Source organism: Panthera pardus, unplaced genomic scaffold (genome assembly GCF_024362965.1).
Source record: "Panthera pardus isolate Hobbes unplaced genomic scaffold, ASM2436296v1 HiC_scaffold_24, whole genome shotgun sequence".
NCBI classification, from domain to species: Eukaryota; Metazoa; Chordata; class Mammalia; order Carnivora; family Felidae; genus Panthera; species Panthera pardus.
The window spans coordinates 41,791,140-41,809,714 of NW_026526810.1; the positions used below are offsets into that span (position 1 = coordinate 41,791,140).

The 18,575-nt window shown below is 36.4% G+C and overlaps 1 protein-coding gene across 4 annotated transcripts in view; it reads left to right on the plus strand.

Annotated features, from left to right (window-relative positions):
• RAB27A (RAB27A, member RAS oncogene family) overlaps positions 1-18,575 on the plus strand; it is a 75,710-nt gene that overhangs the window by 31,083 nt on the left and 26,052 nt on the right. For 3 of the 4 annotated variants that reach the window (XM_019442056.2, XM_019442059.2, XM_019442057.2), the window contains one exon: positions 13,903-14,077. In XM_019442056.2, the coding sequence (XP_019297601.1) occupies positions 13,925-14,077 (153 nt within the window). In that variant the 5' untranslated portion in view covers positions 13,903-13,924. Of the gene's footprint in view, positions 1-1,228; positions 1,343-13,902; positions 14,078-18,575 lie in introns of all 4 variants that reach the window. The other variant, XM_019442058.2, reaches the window with a different exon arrangement.

Sequence of the window (18,575 nt, forward strand, 5' to 3'; positions counted from 1 at the left end):
TTGGTTTTGTATATTGGAGTGCCATGTAAGATTTCATTTGAAGAAACTTGCTAAAGACAGTTTGCAACTGGCTGGACCAAAGCAATTTTCTGAGGTAGTGAAAGGTTTACTGCAATGACCTGATGTAGGTTTTCTGAGACCCTGTGCAGGAGTATCCAACAGGTTGTGAAGATACTAATCTGCAATAGACAAGAAGTAACCCAAACTTAGAATAGCTCAATCATATTTATAGAAGTCAAACAAGAAGCTCTCCAGACATAAAATCATCTCTACAGTGATCTGTAATCAAATGTTTTGATGCAACATATTGTGTTCATTCTTTATTGCTCAATTGACTGTTGTAATGGGATGGAAGCAAACATGCTAAACAGATGTGCCTCAGCCTTGCTGTCATGTACGGAGAGTGGCTCACATATGCCTCTTTAAATAATTTCACAAGAGTGGACCCAGGGATCTACTCTGAATTTTAAAAAAAGAGAAAGAAAAAGGAGAGAAAAGCCTAGTGCAAATTACAGCCTTCTCCATTAATAACACATTTATAGATATTTCAAGTAACATATATGCTCTAAAGACAGAAGCAAATAACTTAGGCAAGCAGTATAAATGAATAATTTGGATGTCTCTAAATCTGCTATATAACTTGTGTGACTATACGAGTTTTTATTCCAAATCAAAAAAATAATGATAAAGGTAAAACAGACCTTTGAATAAAAATTTACAGAACTCTTAAAGTACCTCCATGGATCTCAGTGTTCTACATAACACAAAGGCCACAGATTGAATGCCTCATGAATAAGGACTTCAATGCCTTGTTCTTGTATGATGCTTTATATTCATCTTCTTTAAGATATTATCTTGTACTTATTTTATAAGAAAAATCCAGTTTCTTCACACACCTTTCTCAGAAACAGATAAAGTAGTAAAATGTAAATAAAGGTAATATCAGATTGAAAAACATAACTAGCATACAACTAACAGGATCTATAGATCATTTTCAAACCGTCATGGAACATTCATAAAACCTAAGAAATCCTTTAAAATTTGATATTATGCAGAACAATTTTGCTGACCCAAGATGCAGTAAAATTAGAAATCAACAGCAGTAGCTAAACAGCCAACTGTGATGAGACAGGTTAATTTAGAAATTGGCTGGATGGTTGCAAGTACATTGTAGTTTCTCGGTCCTTTTGCATAAGTAAATCCAAGGCACACCCCATTCTATAAACAGCTGCTGACAGAAATGCAAACAGTCCTTTCCAAGACTGCACACTGAATGGGTGGAACAAGGAAAGACTTCCTGAGAATCCATAAGAAGTATATCCGATTAGACCTTGTCAATTGGGTGAGTTTCTTTTCTTTCCTTTTGATTCAGCTATTAAAGAATATGATACTTTTTAGGGAACAATTGAACACATGTTCTAAATATATTACTGTAGAAAGTAGACTTGAGAAGGACCCAAAAGACCTATAACCAGCTGTCTGTAACTTACTGACACCCAATGGGCAAGGCTGAGAATCCTCGTGTCATTGTTTGAGTTGTGCTAAACCATCAGGAAATAGCTTGATTTTCTGAGCCTATTTCAATATTCTTTTTATAATTTTTTATTTAAAAAATCTTTAAAATTGAGGTATAATTGACATTCATTGTATTAGTTTCAGGTATACAGCGTAACTTTTCAATTTTTGCATATGTTGCAAAATGATAACCATGGTATGTCTTGTTACCACCTGTCATATATGGTGATAGAATTTTGTGTGATGAGAACTTTTAAGATTTATTCTCTTAGCAAGTTTCAAATATGCAATACAATGTTATTGACTGTATTTGCCATGCTGTATGTTACATCCCCATAACTTATTTATTTCATAACTAGACATTTGTATCTTTTGACTTCCTTCACCCATTTTGCCCTCCTCCACTCCCTGCCTCTGGCAGTCACTGATCTATATTCATGAGCTTGGGGTGTTTTTTTCCCCCACATATAACTGACATCATGCAGTATTTGTCTTTCTCTGTCTGACTTATTTCACTTAGTATAATATCCTCAAAGTACATTCATCTTGTCACAAATGGCAAGATTTCCTTTTTTATAGCTGAGTAGTATTCCTTTGTGTGTGTGTTATATTTGTGTGTGCGTGTATCGATATCATTTTATCATTTATCTTTTGACGGATATTTATGTTGTTTCACTATCTTAACTGTTGTAAACAATGCTGCAGTGAACATGGGGTGCATATATCTTTTTGATTTTGTGTTTTTATTTTCTTTTGACAAATACCAGAAGTGGAATTATGGGGTCATATGATTTATTTTTAATTTTTTGAGGACGCTGTATACCGTTTTGCTCAGTGGTTGCACCAATTTACATTCCCACGAACAGTGTACAAGGACTTCCTTTTCTTCCTATCCTCATCAACACTTGCTATGTCTTAACTTTTTGATAATAATCATTCTAAGAGGTATGAGGTGATATCTCATTGTGGTTTTGATTAGCATTTTCTTTGATGATTAGTGACGATGGACATCTTTTCATGTACTTGGTGGTCATCTCAATGTCTTCTTTGGCAAGTGTCTATTCAGGTCCTTGGCTCATTTTTAAATCGGATTATTTGTTTTGTTTTGTTTTTTGGTGTTTTGTTGTAGGACTTCTTTATATATTTTGCATATTAATCCCTTAACAGGTATATGATTTGCAAAAGTTTTTTCCCATTTAATATGTTGGCTTTTTATTTTGTTGATAGTTTCCTTAACGGAGCAGCGTTTTTTAAAAGAAGAAAGTTGGTATATGGTAGGAATATTTACAGCTGTTTAAACTCAGGATGGACTTGTATCAGTATGTTGCCTGTTCATTAACATTATGGGAAAACCAAAACTAGCACAGTACTGAGAAGAATTTATGTTCCTGAAATGGCTCTATTCCCAGGAATAGATGGGGCAAATCTCTTTTCCTTATTGCAAAAGTAGAAGTCCTTGAAGACACAGCAGCACTTGAGCTTACTGAGAGGGTCCAATACCTTGAAGTTAACATGGCAACTCACTGTGTTATAAGGAAATGTGCATTCGTTGACTGGCATTGTTGGTGTAAGGTCAGTTTTTGCACACACAAATTGGTGTTGGGGAAAAGTACCTGAAAATGAGAGACAGGAAAGCCAGAAAGGGGAAAAGAGAGTAGAGAGGTCATGGCACAGGGGTAATTATTAGAAACAGGGCTGTTAGAACCCAACATGGGGGGTGGTTGAGGGTGGATGTTAGACTGTGGAAAAGAAAACCAGTTATGAAGTGATGGAATCCTGTGTGTGTTAATAAGCCACCATGTACCCAAAGAGCATATTCCTGGGGGCTGAGAACAACCAAGCTCTGATGTGGTCAGCAGGGATGAGGAAGTGGGGTAGGTAGGACAAAGGAGAAGTGGAACCATATCTGGAACATCTTAGTAACCATTGTAAGCATCTGTGTGCCAAACCAAGGGTTCAGTTTAGCCTTTGGAGTAGGGCATGTGGGATGGGAGCTCCCAACATTCACAGTTCCTGCAAGTATGTAGGTCATCACAGAAAAGTTAAAGTATGGTCCCTGTCCTTTAAGAAATCAGTGAAATGTTTTCACTATACTGTAAAAATCACCCTTATAAACAACATTGAAAATAATACCCTAGTGTGTAATTGGCTGGATCTGGAAGGGCAGAGTGGTATTTATTCTGGACACACTTTACCTACACGGTGAATAATACAGAGTGCTCACATTCTCATTTTTTAAAAAAAGGCAATGATAATGGAGCTCTTCACTTCCCCAGTTATTGTCAACTCAGGGATATTTATCTAATTGTTTTTATTATTTGGACAGTGATCCTCAACAGGTCTTCCTTCTTCTAATTCCTAAATTTTTTCTATCCTAATGTTTTTCTTGGAATGAAAGAAGCATCATTGCTACTTCACAAATTAAAGTTGTTTGCTCCTTGATTTGGCGTGTTTCTTCTGACAGATTAACACCTTTGCTGTGCTGCAGTACACGAAAAACTTGCAGCAGGTGAGAGGCGAGAGAGCCAGGCTGTGCTGGTCAAAGGCCTCACCACACATGTCCCATGTTCTGGGAGGACAAGTATTGGGAGAAGCACCACTGACTCCATTTCTAGGTGAAAAATGTAAAGGTATTGTGTGTTTTGTGACCTTGGAAATGCATATTCCAATATCAACTCCTGCAAGTCTACGTGATTTTTTTATCCTTGCAGTCCTGGCTGGGGTAGCAGTACTGTCATTCGTAGTATTTCTGCCTCTGAGTCCAAGCCCAGAATTTGGTGGCGCTCCGACACAGCCAAATGCCATCATTTAGCCTGCGACAGCAGAATTCCTTCTGACAGCCAGTTGACTTGCAGATAGCCCACCTTCCAAGTAGCTGAAGTCACTCCTCCTTTTCTATTTTTGGAAAACATTTTCACTCCATTCTTGGAGAGTTTTATAAAGTTTTCAGTGTCATTCTTAAGGTATTGTGGAAAAAGTACCAGGCTTAAAGTTGTAAGATCATTGTTCAAGCTTTAATCTGTTGTAATCATACGAGAGCTGTGACCTACTGATAGCTATTAGGCATTTTGCTACTTATTTTACACAGGTAGGTGGTGGCATCCTGTTGTTTGAATATAGGAGACCCTGACTCCAGTGTTTGTTAACATCATCTTCTATGTGCTTTTAAAAAGCAGCCTCTGTGTCGGAGTAGACTTTACAGATTTTTCACTTCTCTCAGAGTCTTAATTTCCAGCTTCATGGTGTCATTAAGAAGCACATTTAGCCATGGGTTGGACATTGCAGTGACATATGGTTGTGTCCATTATGGGGCTGCTTTCACATTGTTTGAGATATTACTCAGCAAACCAAACAGCCACTCCTATTGCCATAGTATGGCCTATATTTTACAAACGACCTATTCTACAGTGTGCCCTTTCCTTGTTACCTTGTATCTCTATAAAACAAGAATTACTTATCACAAACTATAAGTAATATAACACCCAGTGTTTACTTTCCATAAATTCCTACAAACACTCATATTTTGATCCTAAAAGAGATTCAAGCAATAAATAAACTCTTTTAAGTAAATGAATCAATGGTCTCCATAAATTTAAAAAAAAAAAAAAAAAGCCAGAATTTCATTTGAATCATTCCACAATGGTCTTCCAGAAGAACACTCTCCACTTTCAAGAATAATTCCAATGTTCCCTTCTTTCCTAATGTGTAGTTGCTTGTATTTGTTTACTGGGTTATGTTGCTCACATACTGAAATGATGGTAACATTTCAGAAATGGGTCAATGCCTGGATTGAGACTGTTTATTCTTTATTTACCCTAATACTTCTCTTTAATATTCATAAAGAATTTGCAAATATCTAGAGGAAGATTTTACAAATGAGGAAATGTTTGGATGTCCTGCAGGTTTTTGGAAATGTATATTTAATCTCATGGTATTTGCAGATCACTTTATTTTTTCTTTGGATAACTTGCTATGCCAGAATAGTACCATCTGCTATAAGTCAGTCTTTTCACTTTGTTTAAATGAGGAGAATGGAATATTCCTATGTAGCAGGTGCATCTATAAATATTAAGCCAAATGATATGCAAATTTAGATTTTTAGCCAGGGACATCTCCCGTTACTGTTAAGGATGGATCCATGATATTCTACAAAACACTGTGTTGATAGGAATGTATGTATGAATCATAGGTGATAGGTGAATATCTAATGCAGTTTATAATATTCTGAATTTAGATAAAATCAAACTCATCCTTCAATAAAGTGTCAAGGAAGAGCTAGATTCCAATTTCCTTCTGTTTTTCAAAGCTGTTAGATTTCTACTTAGTTCTCTCTACCTAAGATCTTTTCACAAACAAGACCAGCTACTACTCAGGAGGGCAGAAACCTATCTCCTCATACTTAGACAAGGAATTGAGAAGAGGAAGCCTACGTACATGGAAGGCAGAGGCTGTCTTCTCTTGTGGAAATGGAGTAGTACACATGTTGTTTCTGTAGTGAGAGTGGATGTGTTTCATTCCAGGATGTAGGAATTGCAATGGTCTGAGACCGTTGTAGCCAGGGCTTATTTGGTAAACACAAGTTGACCCCACTCATATCTTGGTACATCTTAAAATGTTTTTTCTACCCTGCCTCACTCTGTATGATTTCTCTTTCCTTTTTCTGCTGTTTCTATTATGTTTGTGCATCAGAATGCCAGGAATGGGTCAACAGTGGTTCCATAAACAAAACAAAATAAGACAAGCCTCCTGATTTTTAACATTAAAATTTAAAAACACTGATAGACTTTATTGTTCTATGCCAGTCATTGGTACGTGAACATTTTTATCTAGATGAATGCTTGGATAAGGGGATATTAATATGTACGACAGAACATGAGGCGATAGAGTTCCCCAAAATGCTGATGTTTTATGCTTTATCAGAAAAATAGTTACATTCATATGCTCCAGTTTCTACATAGAAATCACTTTGGGCAAGACAAGTGGAATCCATAAGCTCTATAGCAATACTGTAATATTTTATTAACCTAAGAAGTTCAAAATATTTTCCAGTAAAAATTCTGTACATACACCTCGTTTCTCTTTTAAAAGTTTTCTCTTTATTGGCACACCTAGGTGGCTCAGTCAGTTAAGCGTCCAACTCTTGATACTGGCTCAGGTTGTGATCTTGTGGTTGTGAGATGGAGCCTGCCTGGGGTTTTCTCTCTTTCTGTTGCCCTCTTTCCGTCCCTCCCCCCTCTTTCAAAATAAGTATTTTTTTTTTAAGTTTTCTCTTTATTCTCTGTTGAGCTTCACATTTTTCTTCGTTTTGCATCGTTATATGCATGCCACACATGTGGCTTGTGCACATATCGGCAGGGAAAAAGTACTATGGGGATATGAATTTTGATGTCATATTGTGTTATGTTTAGAAAGGAAGATTAAAATATTCACGAGGATTGGTTTTTTTTGAAAAACCATAGAGGTGGGTATAGTCATTAGAAGAATATACCTTAGGATGTGTCTAAAAGTGTAAGATTTCCATGGTGAGTATTGGCTCTCCATTGTGCTCAGGCACCAAGCACAGAAAAGGCAGTCAATAAATATTTGATGAATGAAAGAGAGAGTGAATGAGCCAGAAGTATTCTTACAGAGAACTTAAGGCAGCACTACAGAAAATAATCTTGATTTGAGAGAAGAGTACTAAGCTCAAGACCAAACAAGTTTGTAAGGAAATGAAAAACTTCATGATTTTTATGCTGTTTCCACTTTGAAACCACAAGGAAGAAAGACCTAAAGAAAGGATTTACAGGAGATGGTACAAGTATCAAGATACTTAATTGCTTGGATTTACTATGACCAATAAGAGGCAGACAAGCCCTCAGTTTCTGACTTCTCTTCTTGGGGGAACCAATCAGAAGGAAGGGCTTTGTGACAGAGACGCAGAAGTACAGGCCTTTTATCCCAACTTCTCTGAGTCTAAGCCTTGGTTATAAAGCAATTCATCTCTGTAAGAGCTGGCACCACCGAAGACTTTGGTTCCTGAATCAAAGCCACTGTAACTGAGGTTCCTGGCTTTTAAGGAAGGAAAGGAATACAGAGAGAACAAAAATCATGATATGTTAGAAAAGGATACAGTGCTAGAATTTAGACTAGGGATCTAGCTCAGTCCCACATCTAACCTGCTGGTTGATTTTGTATTATTCACTTGTCTTTTCTGAGCTTCATTCAGTTTCCTCTTGTGGAAATTAAAATATTCAACTGACGAACACTCCAGCTCTGAAACTGCCAAAAATCACATAGATAAAACTTAGTGTTAGTTTGGAATGCCAAGATAGATTTTGTGATGGATGAAGACCTCATAAGTGATTGTACCTAAATTGAATGTTTCCTATGATTTTTCTAAAGGTTCAGGTACTGGGTTAAATAAGAATAGATTGTAAAATGACATGCCTTGCTGAAAACTTGATGAGACTATTTGGAATAGTATTGCTAAAGACAAGTTTCAATTATTGAACTCTTAACACAGACCAAGCAATATGCTAAAAGCTTTCTGTAGATAATGTCACTTAATAGCCATTATTATCTCTACTTTATGGTTGGAAGAATGGAGGTTTAAAGAGCAAGGAGTCTCACACAAAGAGTCAAAATCTGAACCCAAGCCTACTTCCCCTCATATTAAGAAAATATCACTCTTTATGTATTATAACTCTTATACAGACCATTGAGTTTTCTTTAAGGATGATGACCTGATAAAATCATGTATGTCTAGTACTGTTTGTGGCACATGGTGATTATTCAACTAATATTATCCTTCCGTCTCTTTTTTTTTTTTTTTTTTTTTTACTTTCTGTACTAAATATGGGTGATAGAGGGAAAATTTGGCTTTCAAGAAATGGCTGACCTATCTGGAATAGTTTTAGAATGATTCTGCCAAATGATAGGAGATCCTAAGGTTGGAGTCTATGATTGACTTTAATAGGAAGCTTTATGGAGAATTTGGGCTAAGGTTGTGTGTGTGGTGGGGGGCAGGGAGAGAGGGAGAGAAATGGATCTAATTCCTTTGCTCTTAACTAAAACCACTCTCCTATCTTATTCCCTGAAAAACAATTAAAGTATGTTTTCTTTTTTAAATAAGGAAGAAGACCATTGACTTTCTCTCAGAAGGCAATTATCACCACTTAGTGAATGTTGAGGAAGTGGGTGTTTCTTGCTTTCTATTGTTAATCTGATGAGAGTGAGGGTGGAGAGCCCTGTGAAAAAATATTTGTGTAGGGAGGAGAGTTAGAAGTGAACTGAGTAAGAAAGTCTTTTGCAAGTCCCAAATTAGGGTCATTCTTGACTTTTTAGAAGACACTTCCTTGAGGTATTTCAGATGCTACTTCCTGAAGGAGATCTAGAGTTTAAAGAAGTGAAATTTTTGGGTTCAAGTGTTCTTCATACATAGATCCTTATTTTCTTTTTCATTAATTTTTAGGGACATAGTTCTTTCTTACAGTTCTAAGAAAGGAATATTGCCTGCATATTGACTGTTGGAAGCTAGATTGCGATATGATGACGCTAATAGGAGTTAATACTAATACAGGATTTACTTGGTGCCAGACATTGTTCTAAACTCTTCATGTACACATTAGCTCAGTCCCCACAATAACCCTCTGAGATAGGTTTACTGCTTCATCAAATCTAAAATGTGTTGATGGTGCATTTGTGATGTTGCTAGAAGATGCTAATGAAAGGTTTTCACACAATTATCTCCAGTCCACCTCATTTAGTAACAATCGCAAGATGTTGTGGGTTGTAAGACTGTAAAATGTAAGATGCACCCCAATTATAAAGAAATTGAAATAAGAAAGCATATGCATGATAGAATTAATAAAATAAAAATTAATTTAAAAAAATCATTCCTAATTTTAAAACTGCAGAGCCTGAGGCAAAGGGGTTAAATTTTCTAAAGTGAAATGACTAGATTCACATCCAGGTAGTTTGGTTCTAGATTCCATGCTCTTAACCTCTACTTTTTCCTATCTCTCAACAATGTGCTGGAATTGAGCCCATGTTAGCATGTAGATAGACTGCCCAAGGCCCACTTACTCATCTTCTCATTGGGACATCCATGACAGAATGGCACTGAGATCCTTCTGAGGGAAGAAGTGTGTGTAGTATGTAGCACCTGCCTTTAGGGCTGTGATAAAGATTATAAAATACTTAGTGTGTGGGCTTCCAACCCATTTTTAGCAAGAGCAATTCAATTGGAAAGAGCTTTCATGAACTGGCTTCTGAAGCATCGGTAGTTTGGAATACTGACTGCAAATAGTTTGCACAAAATGTTGTTGGGGTGTTCCAAATGTAAAATTCTGCACTGTATGTTTTCAGCTGAAACTTAATGTTAAGTTTTCTTCATCTGGTGGTAATAAGCACATGTGTGTTTGTGCTTGTAGTTTGCTAAGCACTAGAATTATCTTCTGCTGAAAGATGGAATGGTTCCATTAATTCTAGGCTTTAACTAAATAACTGCAAACTCAGAGAAGAATCTTGTTACCATCAATATACCCTGCCCAAACCCTGAAAAATCTGTTACCAGTTTGAAGGCCTGCCTCTTTTCCTGAGTCCTTTTATTTCCTTGCAGCTTCCTTCCTTTTTAGAATTCTGGTCTCTGTTAACCCAGACTAGCCTAGTCATTGTGACCAATTTAGGGCACACTTTACATAGCCTCCAAATTTGATGAAGGTTTTCCTCAACTTGAAATCTCTATTTTATTGTTGGATCATGGATCACTGTTTTGCTGCTAGGTCCCTTAGATAAAATGAAGGGTGAGTTCTCAACCAAGGAAGACTCTGGCACTCATCACACCTCTTCCTATTGTTTATCGTATTCTCTGCCAGTGTGCCAGTACTCCTTTCTCCCAACCTGTTCTCTATTCTCCAACACATACAATTGAGGTAATTATAAGTAAAAATTTAAGTTTGTTGGTTCAGTGTAAGTGTAAAGCACCAAACCATTGCTTTTTGTGCTTTATCATTTTACATTTCTAGCCTTAAACTGTTTGAACATCTGATAAATCAACTTGGACTAGTTTGAGCCAGTTTTTAATCCATCTAAGACCATAAAAAACATATTATAGATGACATTAATTTACAAGAAGTTTGATAAAATTAGAGCAAGTATGACTTAGTTGGAGAGATTTAACTGATTAGCACTAACTTGATTCAGTAAAATACACTCTGAAACAATCAAACCTAATGTGAACCAGTCAGAACATACTTGTCCAGGTCAGAACTTACAGAGCTAGGTAAAACTAGTTTGAAGCAGTGTGAGCCATTCAAACCAGACCCAAGTAATGTTCACTAGATATACCTAATTTTAGCCAAAGTGGCTTTAGGTCAGTAAAAAGGTGGACTCTGAACTCAACTCTTTGATTCTGAACTAGAATGAAGCATTCATATTTTTTTAGAACAAGTATGAGCTTATTAGAATGGATTGCAATGTCTGATACAGATTTGAACCTGTTTTTAAGCCGGTCATAACTCTTTTGCAATAGACATATCAATTTACAATGAGTTGAAAATGTTTTAAACCAGCCAAAAAAGATCAGAATTAGTTTGAAAGTGATCTATGTTGTGAACTAGATCTAAGTGATCTAGTTCAGCAAATGACTCTGAACCAGTCAGAAATACTTTGTGCTAGAAATATGTCTTGAGCTGATCAGGGGCAATTTCAGAGATTGTTCTTGGTCTTCAGAGCCAGTCTGATCTGTCCAGAATGGGGTGAAGAGATGTCTGAATAGCTGGCATGTGGGAGACTTGGGATTCAGCCTGGCTCTGCTGGACTTCAGAGGTCATGTGTTTCCTATTGGGCTACCTTATACAATATCGTACCCAGTCGCTGTTAAGCCCAACATGCATTTGTAGAAACTTGAGTAACAACAATAAGCTTGGAGATAGAGTGGACATTGGACTTGGAGTTAGGAGATGTATATGCTAGACTGTGCAAATGAGTTAATCTCTATGGGTTCTAATTTTCATCCTTTGGAAAACTGAACCCAGAGAGTGAAAGGTCTGGATCTTTATCTGCCTTGTTAATCTGAAAATAATTACCTAGAGGCATGATCTGAAGACTGCAAACTATGATTAGTAGTGATGGTGGTTTTTATACCTTTAGTTGTGGTATTTGGTTTGTTAATACCTTCATTTATGATGGCTTGGTTTGTGAATAAACTGTTATGTATTGCTGTCAACATGAATAGAAAACGAAACCCACAAAGAGCATTTGTAGACTTATCTGTGTGACTGTTGTCCCATGATAACTAAACACATTAAATTTTGGTGCAACAGAGGTAGTTTCATCTGTCTTTGAATTCCGTTCAAGTGGATTTAGAGAATTACAGAAGAGTGATGCCATTGATGACAACATTTTCTTCTGTACCTTAAATGATGTAAAAACACAGATATAGAAATGAGCAACCTTTGTTCAAATTAAAAATAAAGAAGTAAGATAGCTGTTATCATTGCAGACTTCGGAGTTGCTTTCTGCTTCGTCATTCATTTTGAGGGGAACCTCTAAAATGATTAAACACTATCTAGACCTGCTTTTCAATTCTTAGCTCTTACTAATGAATCACTGGGAGCCAAATGAGATGCTGTAGTGTGATAAACTATTTGTACCCTATTGGTCATCTTCTGGAGAGGAATTCTGTTATGTACCATTAATACTGGCAACCAACCTGTACAAATGAAGCTATAACATAGGAAGGTCATCATCTGTGAAGTATCATTCTTTATAGTATGCATATAGAATTATGAATGTTAGTGGAGGCTCTGCCCTTATCAGCTGACCAGCCATATCTGAATATGAGGTCACAGTCTTTGCTAAGGCATGATGAGGAAGTAAATTGCAGTGGCTCTTGGGGGTCGGCATTCAGGATTTTTGACCATAAGGTGAGGATAGGGTGGGGGAGGCACCCTTGAAAATCAATAAATGTCCTTGCTTAAGCTTTTATGAATCTTAAGGATCTATAGAAATAATTCCATAGGAAGCATTGAGAATTGTGGTAAAGTTTCTCAGTGTGAGGCTGGGTGAAAGTGGATAATGAGAGGAAAATCAGCATCTAATGTAGGCATTTGATGTGTGTGTATGGGTAAGTATGCATGTTTGAATGGGCAGGTAGAGTGGTCAGTGGTAATGGTATAGCTGATTATTTTTCCGATTTTCAGAACGGTTTATTGGTATCATAAATGCAAAGATAAAAAGAAATAAGCTTTCCCTGGAGGCAGACTACATTTTCAGTTGGACTGGTATTTTGAGTAGTTTGAATCTATTTAGAGAATAAAAACAAATCATGAAGAGTGCTGATTGCAAAGGATAAAAATAACCATGTTTAGGTCTTGCTGGTAAAAACAGAATTTTTCTTCTGTAAGGTGGACTTTTGTTTTAGTTACTATTAAAGACCTGAATTGGTAGCATTTCTTGTTCAAATACCAAGGCAAGTACGGGTAGGTGAACCCTTTGTAATGGAACTATGGTCTCTAAACAGTGACTGCCCAAATCTGGAACTCAGTTCCCAAGGGAGAAGTGAATTCTAGCAAAGCCCTGACCTAATTGCAATATATAATAACAATAAAATAAAAGAAGCTGCAAGCCAAATTTTACTTGTGAATTTAGCATTGTCTTTGAAGGAATTAACTATAGTGACATCTGAAAATGAATAGGATAAATGAAATTGCCTAGATGTCCACATAAAAGAGAAAAGCCAAGGATCTAGTGCCAGGAGACTCTGAAAAAGAAGGGGGTGGTGGTGGTTAGAATCATTTGCACTCCTAATTTTTATTATTTCTGTAACATTCTCCTTTCTCTTTTCTTTTTAAAATTTTTGTTTTATAGGATCTGTATGTAAGACTGAGTGGTTGGGGGCGCCTAGGTGGCTCAGTCAGTTAAGTGTCTGACTTTGGCTCAGGTCATGATCTTGCAGTTTGTGAGTTTGAGCCCGGCGTCAGGCTCTTGCTGAAAGCTCAGAGTCTGGAGCCTGCTTTGGATTCTGTGTCTCCCTCTCTCCCTGCCCCTCCCCCGCTTGTACTCTCTCTCCTCTCAAAAATAAATATTTTAAAAATTAAAAAAAAAAAAAAGACTTGGTAGTGGTTATCTTGATTTTCATTCTCACTTGGAATTTTTGTCTTGATAGTACTATAATGTGCATGTTAAATTTAAATTAAAATGTTATTTCAGTAGCACCTCATCTAGCAAAATATTAGGTCCTTGAGGGCAGTAATATCTAATCCTCTTCACAGAACCCTTAGGCATATAGGTGTCACATAGTACTTATTGAGCTGGATATTAAAGTAACTCACTTTATTCATGGAAGATTCTAATATTTCCTAATGGCTTTTTCGTAAATATGCATTTGTTTGTATTTTGCAGGTGAACCACTGAGTTCTTCATTATGTCTGATGGAGATTATGATTACCTCATCAAGTTTTTAGCTTTGGGAGACTCTGGAGTGGGGAAAACCAGTGTACTTTACCAGTACACAGATGGCAAATTTAACTCCAAATTTATCACAACAGTGGGCATTGATTTCAGGGAAAAGAGAGTGGTAAGTTCTATATAAAAATATCTGAGTCAACATTTGCCTTTCTGTTTAGTCTACTTGTTAGGAATTAGAAAGACAAAGTTTGGAATATACCAGTAAAGGGTGCATATGAAAATGCATTATGTTCAATCTAGGCAACGTGATTTAGAAGGTTGTGCTGAAAAACACTTAATATAAAACCAAGGAGATAGGCGCCTGGGTGGCTCAGTCAGTTGAGCATCTGGCTCTTGATTTGGTCTCCGGTCTCGATCCCAGGGTCTTGGGATCTAGCCACATGTCAGGATCTGTGCTGAGCTTGCAGCCTGCTTGAGATTCTCTCTCTCTCTCTCTCTCTCTCTCTCTCTCTCTCCCTCTCTCCCTCTCTCCCTCTCTCCCTCTCTCCCTCTCTCCCTCTGTCTCTCCCTCTCTCTCTCTCTCCCTCTCTCCCTCTCTCCCTCTCTCTCTCTCTCCCTCTCTCCCTCTCTCCCTCTCTCCCTCTCTCCCTCTCTCCCTCTCTCCCTCTCTCCCTCTCTCCCTCTCTCCCTCTCTCTCTCTCTCTCTCTCTCTCTCTCTCTCTCTCCCTCCCTCCCTCCACCCCTCCCCTCCACCCCTCTCTCACATTCATGCACTCAACCTCTTTCTCTGAAAACAAAACCAAGGAGACAAAAGTGAAGATTTCTTTTAATTTTCCCTTGAACGCCCTTTCAGCTTGTGTCTTTCCCTGGACCTTCACAGTTATTTGTCTAACTTTGTTATGAAACCTACAAACCACCCTGACCCTGATACTCCTGTTTTGTGAGCTATGCTCTTCCCCCTTTGATGTCATTTTTAATGGCCTTTTTCTTAATTCAACCCCACTAAGTGGCAGAATTCATCACTGCTGCCAGAAGGGTGAGGTTGGGGTTGGAGTGAGAATGCCAGTATTGCGTTTTGATCTAGGAAGTAACCAAGGGAACAGGGAGGTTCTACAGAACACTGAAGGAGGGGGCTCTTTCATTTAAGGAATCACAGGACTGAAAGTTATTCTGGTGATGGAGAGGAGGGCAGGAAGTCACTGTGTTAGAGTTGCAGAGAGAAGATGGTCTTCTCTGTGAACTACATTTCTTGCTGAAAAATCAACCCTTACCATGAAGCAGGTCCACAAGGGGTCAGGAGATTAATAACAAAGATCTTTCAATGGGGAATATTCTTCCTGGAAAAGATACAGGGTCTCTGTCTTCCAGGGCAAATGAATTCGTTCCCTCTTAGTCACCCTAGGTCTTTTTTTCCACTGCTAGAGTCTTAAAGGCCCACTGAGTAAGAACAGGATTTTATAAAAATTTTAGTATTGACATGTAATTGGTAGAATCAGCATGTGTATATGTGATTATATCTATCAATTCCCATTTTATAACCTTGTATTTTAAAAATGACTTTATTGAGATATAATTTACATAACATAAAATTCACTCATTGAAAGTGTACAACTCAGTGTTTTAGTATATTCACATTTGTACAAACCATCACTGCTATCTAATTTTAGAACATTTCACCACCCCAAAAGAAACCTCATGCCCTTTAGCAGTCTTTTCTAATTTACCCTCCTTCAGGCATTAATTCATTCTCCATAGGTTTTGAGTTAATTTTGTGTATGGTGTGAATAGGGATCCAACTTCTATTTTTTTGCATGTGGGTATCTAGTCCCATTAGCATTTATTGAAAGTTCTTTCTCTTATGTATGTTCTTTCTCTTATGAATGATCTTGGTGCTCTTGTTGAAAATCAGTTGACCATAAATAAAAATACTTATTTGTGGACTTGAAATTCTGTTCCATTCATCTAGATGTCTATCCTTAAGCCAGCACTATCTTGACTACTTCTGCTTTGTACTACGTTTTGACATTGGGAAGCATGTCAAAGTCTTCCCACTTTGTCCTTATTTTTCAAGATTATTTTGGATACCTTGCAATTACATTTGAATTTTAGGGTCAGCTTATCAATTTCTACAAAGAAGCCAGCTGAGATTTTGGTAGGGATTGCACTGAATCTGCAGATCAATTTGGGGAATATTGGTATCTTAACAATATTACACCTTCTGATCCATGAACATGAGATGTTTTTCCATTTATTTAGATCTTCTTTAATTTCTTTCAACAATGTTTTGCAGCTTTCAAAGTATTTTTTTGTTAATATTATTCTTAAGCATTTTAATTTTTTATGCTATTATTTTTAAAAACTATTACTATTTTAATTTTAGAGAGAGAGTATGAGTGGGGGAGGGAGGTAGAGGAAGAGAGAGAGAGAATCTTAAGCAGGCCCCATGCTCAGCATGGAGCCCTGACATGGGGCTTGTGCCTGGGATCATGACCTGAGCCAAAATCAAGAGTTGGATGCTCAATGGATTGTTTTTATGCTATTGTAAATTGAATTAATTTTTTAATTCATTTTGAATTGTTCATTGCCAGTATATAGAAATACAATTTATTTTGTAAACTGATCTTGTACACTGGGTACTTGTTGAACTTGTTTATTAATTCTAATTGTGTGTGTGTGTGTGTGTGTGTGTGTGTGTGTGTGTGTATTTATTCCTTAGGATCTTTTATATACAAGATTGTGTCATCTTCTGTTTTACTTCTTCTTTTCCAATTTGGATAAGTTTTAGTTTTTTCTTGCCTAATTACCCTGGCAAGAACCTCAGTAAAATGTTGAATAGAACTGATGAGAAAGAACATCCTCATCTTGTTTTTGATTTCAGGGAGAAAGAAAGCATTCAGACCTTCACCATTACGTATAATGTGAGTTCTTGGGGTTTCCATAGATGCAGTTTTTCAAGTTGAGGACATTCTCTTCTATTTCTAATTTGTTGAGTGTTTTTATCATGAAAGGCATTGGATGTTTTCAAAGGTTTTTTTTGCACGTATTGAGATGGTCATGTGATTTTCGTTCTTTATACTACTATGGTGTATTGTGTTGTATTGATTGATTTTTGTAAGGCCAATCAACATTGCTGTCCTTGTGATAATTTTCACTGTGTCATGGCATATAATCCTTTTTATATTTTGTTGGATTCTGTTTGCTAATATTTCGTGTCTATACTCAAAATGGATGTTGGTCTGTAGTTTTTTGTTTTTGTTTTTTCTCATGATATCTTTGGTTTTGGTATCAGTATAATATTGGCCTTATAAAATGAGTCAAGTATTTCCACCTTTTATCTATTTTGGAAGACTTTGGGAAAGATTGGTGTTGATTCTCCTCTAAACATTTGGTTGAATTCATCAGTGAAGACATTTGTGCCTGGCCATTCCACAAAAACTCTATTTGTCTCCTTATTGGTTATATGTCTATTTAGATGTTCTATTTCTTCTTGAGTTAATTTCTGGTATTTGTGTTTAAGAATTTCTCAATTATAGATTATCTAATTTTTTGGCATACAATTGTTCAGAGTATTACTTTATAATCTTTTTATAAATGTAAAGTTGGTAGTTTTGTCCTTTAAAAATTTTTCTAATTATTTAAATTTTTATTATTTTTTAGTGTATCTGGAGATACAGAGATCTTTAAAAAACTTTCTGATTTTAAGAGTTTGAGTATTCTATTTTTATTCTTGGTCAATATAGCTAAAGGTTTATGAATTTTGTTGACCTTTTTAAAGAAAAGACAGTTCATTTCCACCAATCTTTATGATTTCTTTTCTTCTGTTTGCTTTTGGTTTAGTTTATCTTATTTTTCTAGTTTCTTCAAGTTGAAAGTTATTTATTAGAAATCTTTATTCTTTTTTAATATAGGTGCTTACTGCTAGAAATTTCCCTCTAGGCAATGCTTTAGCTTCATTTGATCATTTTTTGTAGTTGTGCTACAACTACAGTAAAAAAGTATTTTAGTAAAAATACTAAAAGGATTTTTTAGTTTCCCTTGTGTTTCTTCTTTGACCTGTTGGTTATTTAAGACTGTGTTGTTTATTTTCCACATATTTGTGAATTTTCCAAATTTTGGTTTACTGTTAATAATTGCTAATTTTACCCATTGTGGTTAGAGACACATTTTGTATTATTTGACTTTTGAATTTATTGAGGCTTGTTTTATGATCTAACATATGGCCTGTCCTTGAGAATGTTTTGTGTGTACCTGAGAAGAATGTATGATCTGCAGTTGTTGAGTGAAGCATTCTGTAGATGTCTGTCATGTCTTTGATTTATAGTGTTGTGCAAGTCTTGTATTTCCTTGTTCATCTGACTACTTGTTCTATCCATTACAGAAAGTAGAGTATTGGAATATCTCAATATTACTGTCGGCTTGTTTTTCTCCCTTTTTCTTCATATATGTTCTTAATGGAGTAACCTTTTTATCATTATAAGATGATAAATAACAATTTTTGCTTTAATTTTATTTTTTTCTGATATTAGTATAGCCCCTCGAGCTCTTCTTTTAGTTTTTGTTTGCATGGTATTTTTTCCCCATCCTTTTGTTTACAGCCTCTTTGTGTCTTTGAATCTAAAATGTGTCTCTTTTAGACAGTACATTGTTGGATCATGTTTTCAAGTCCA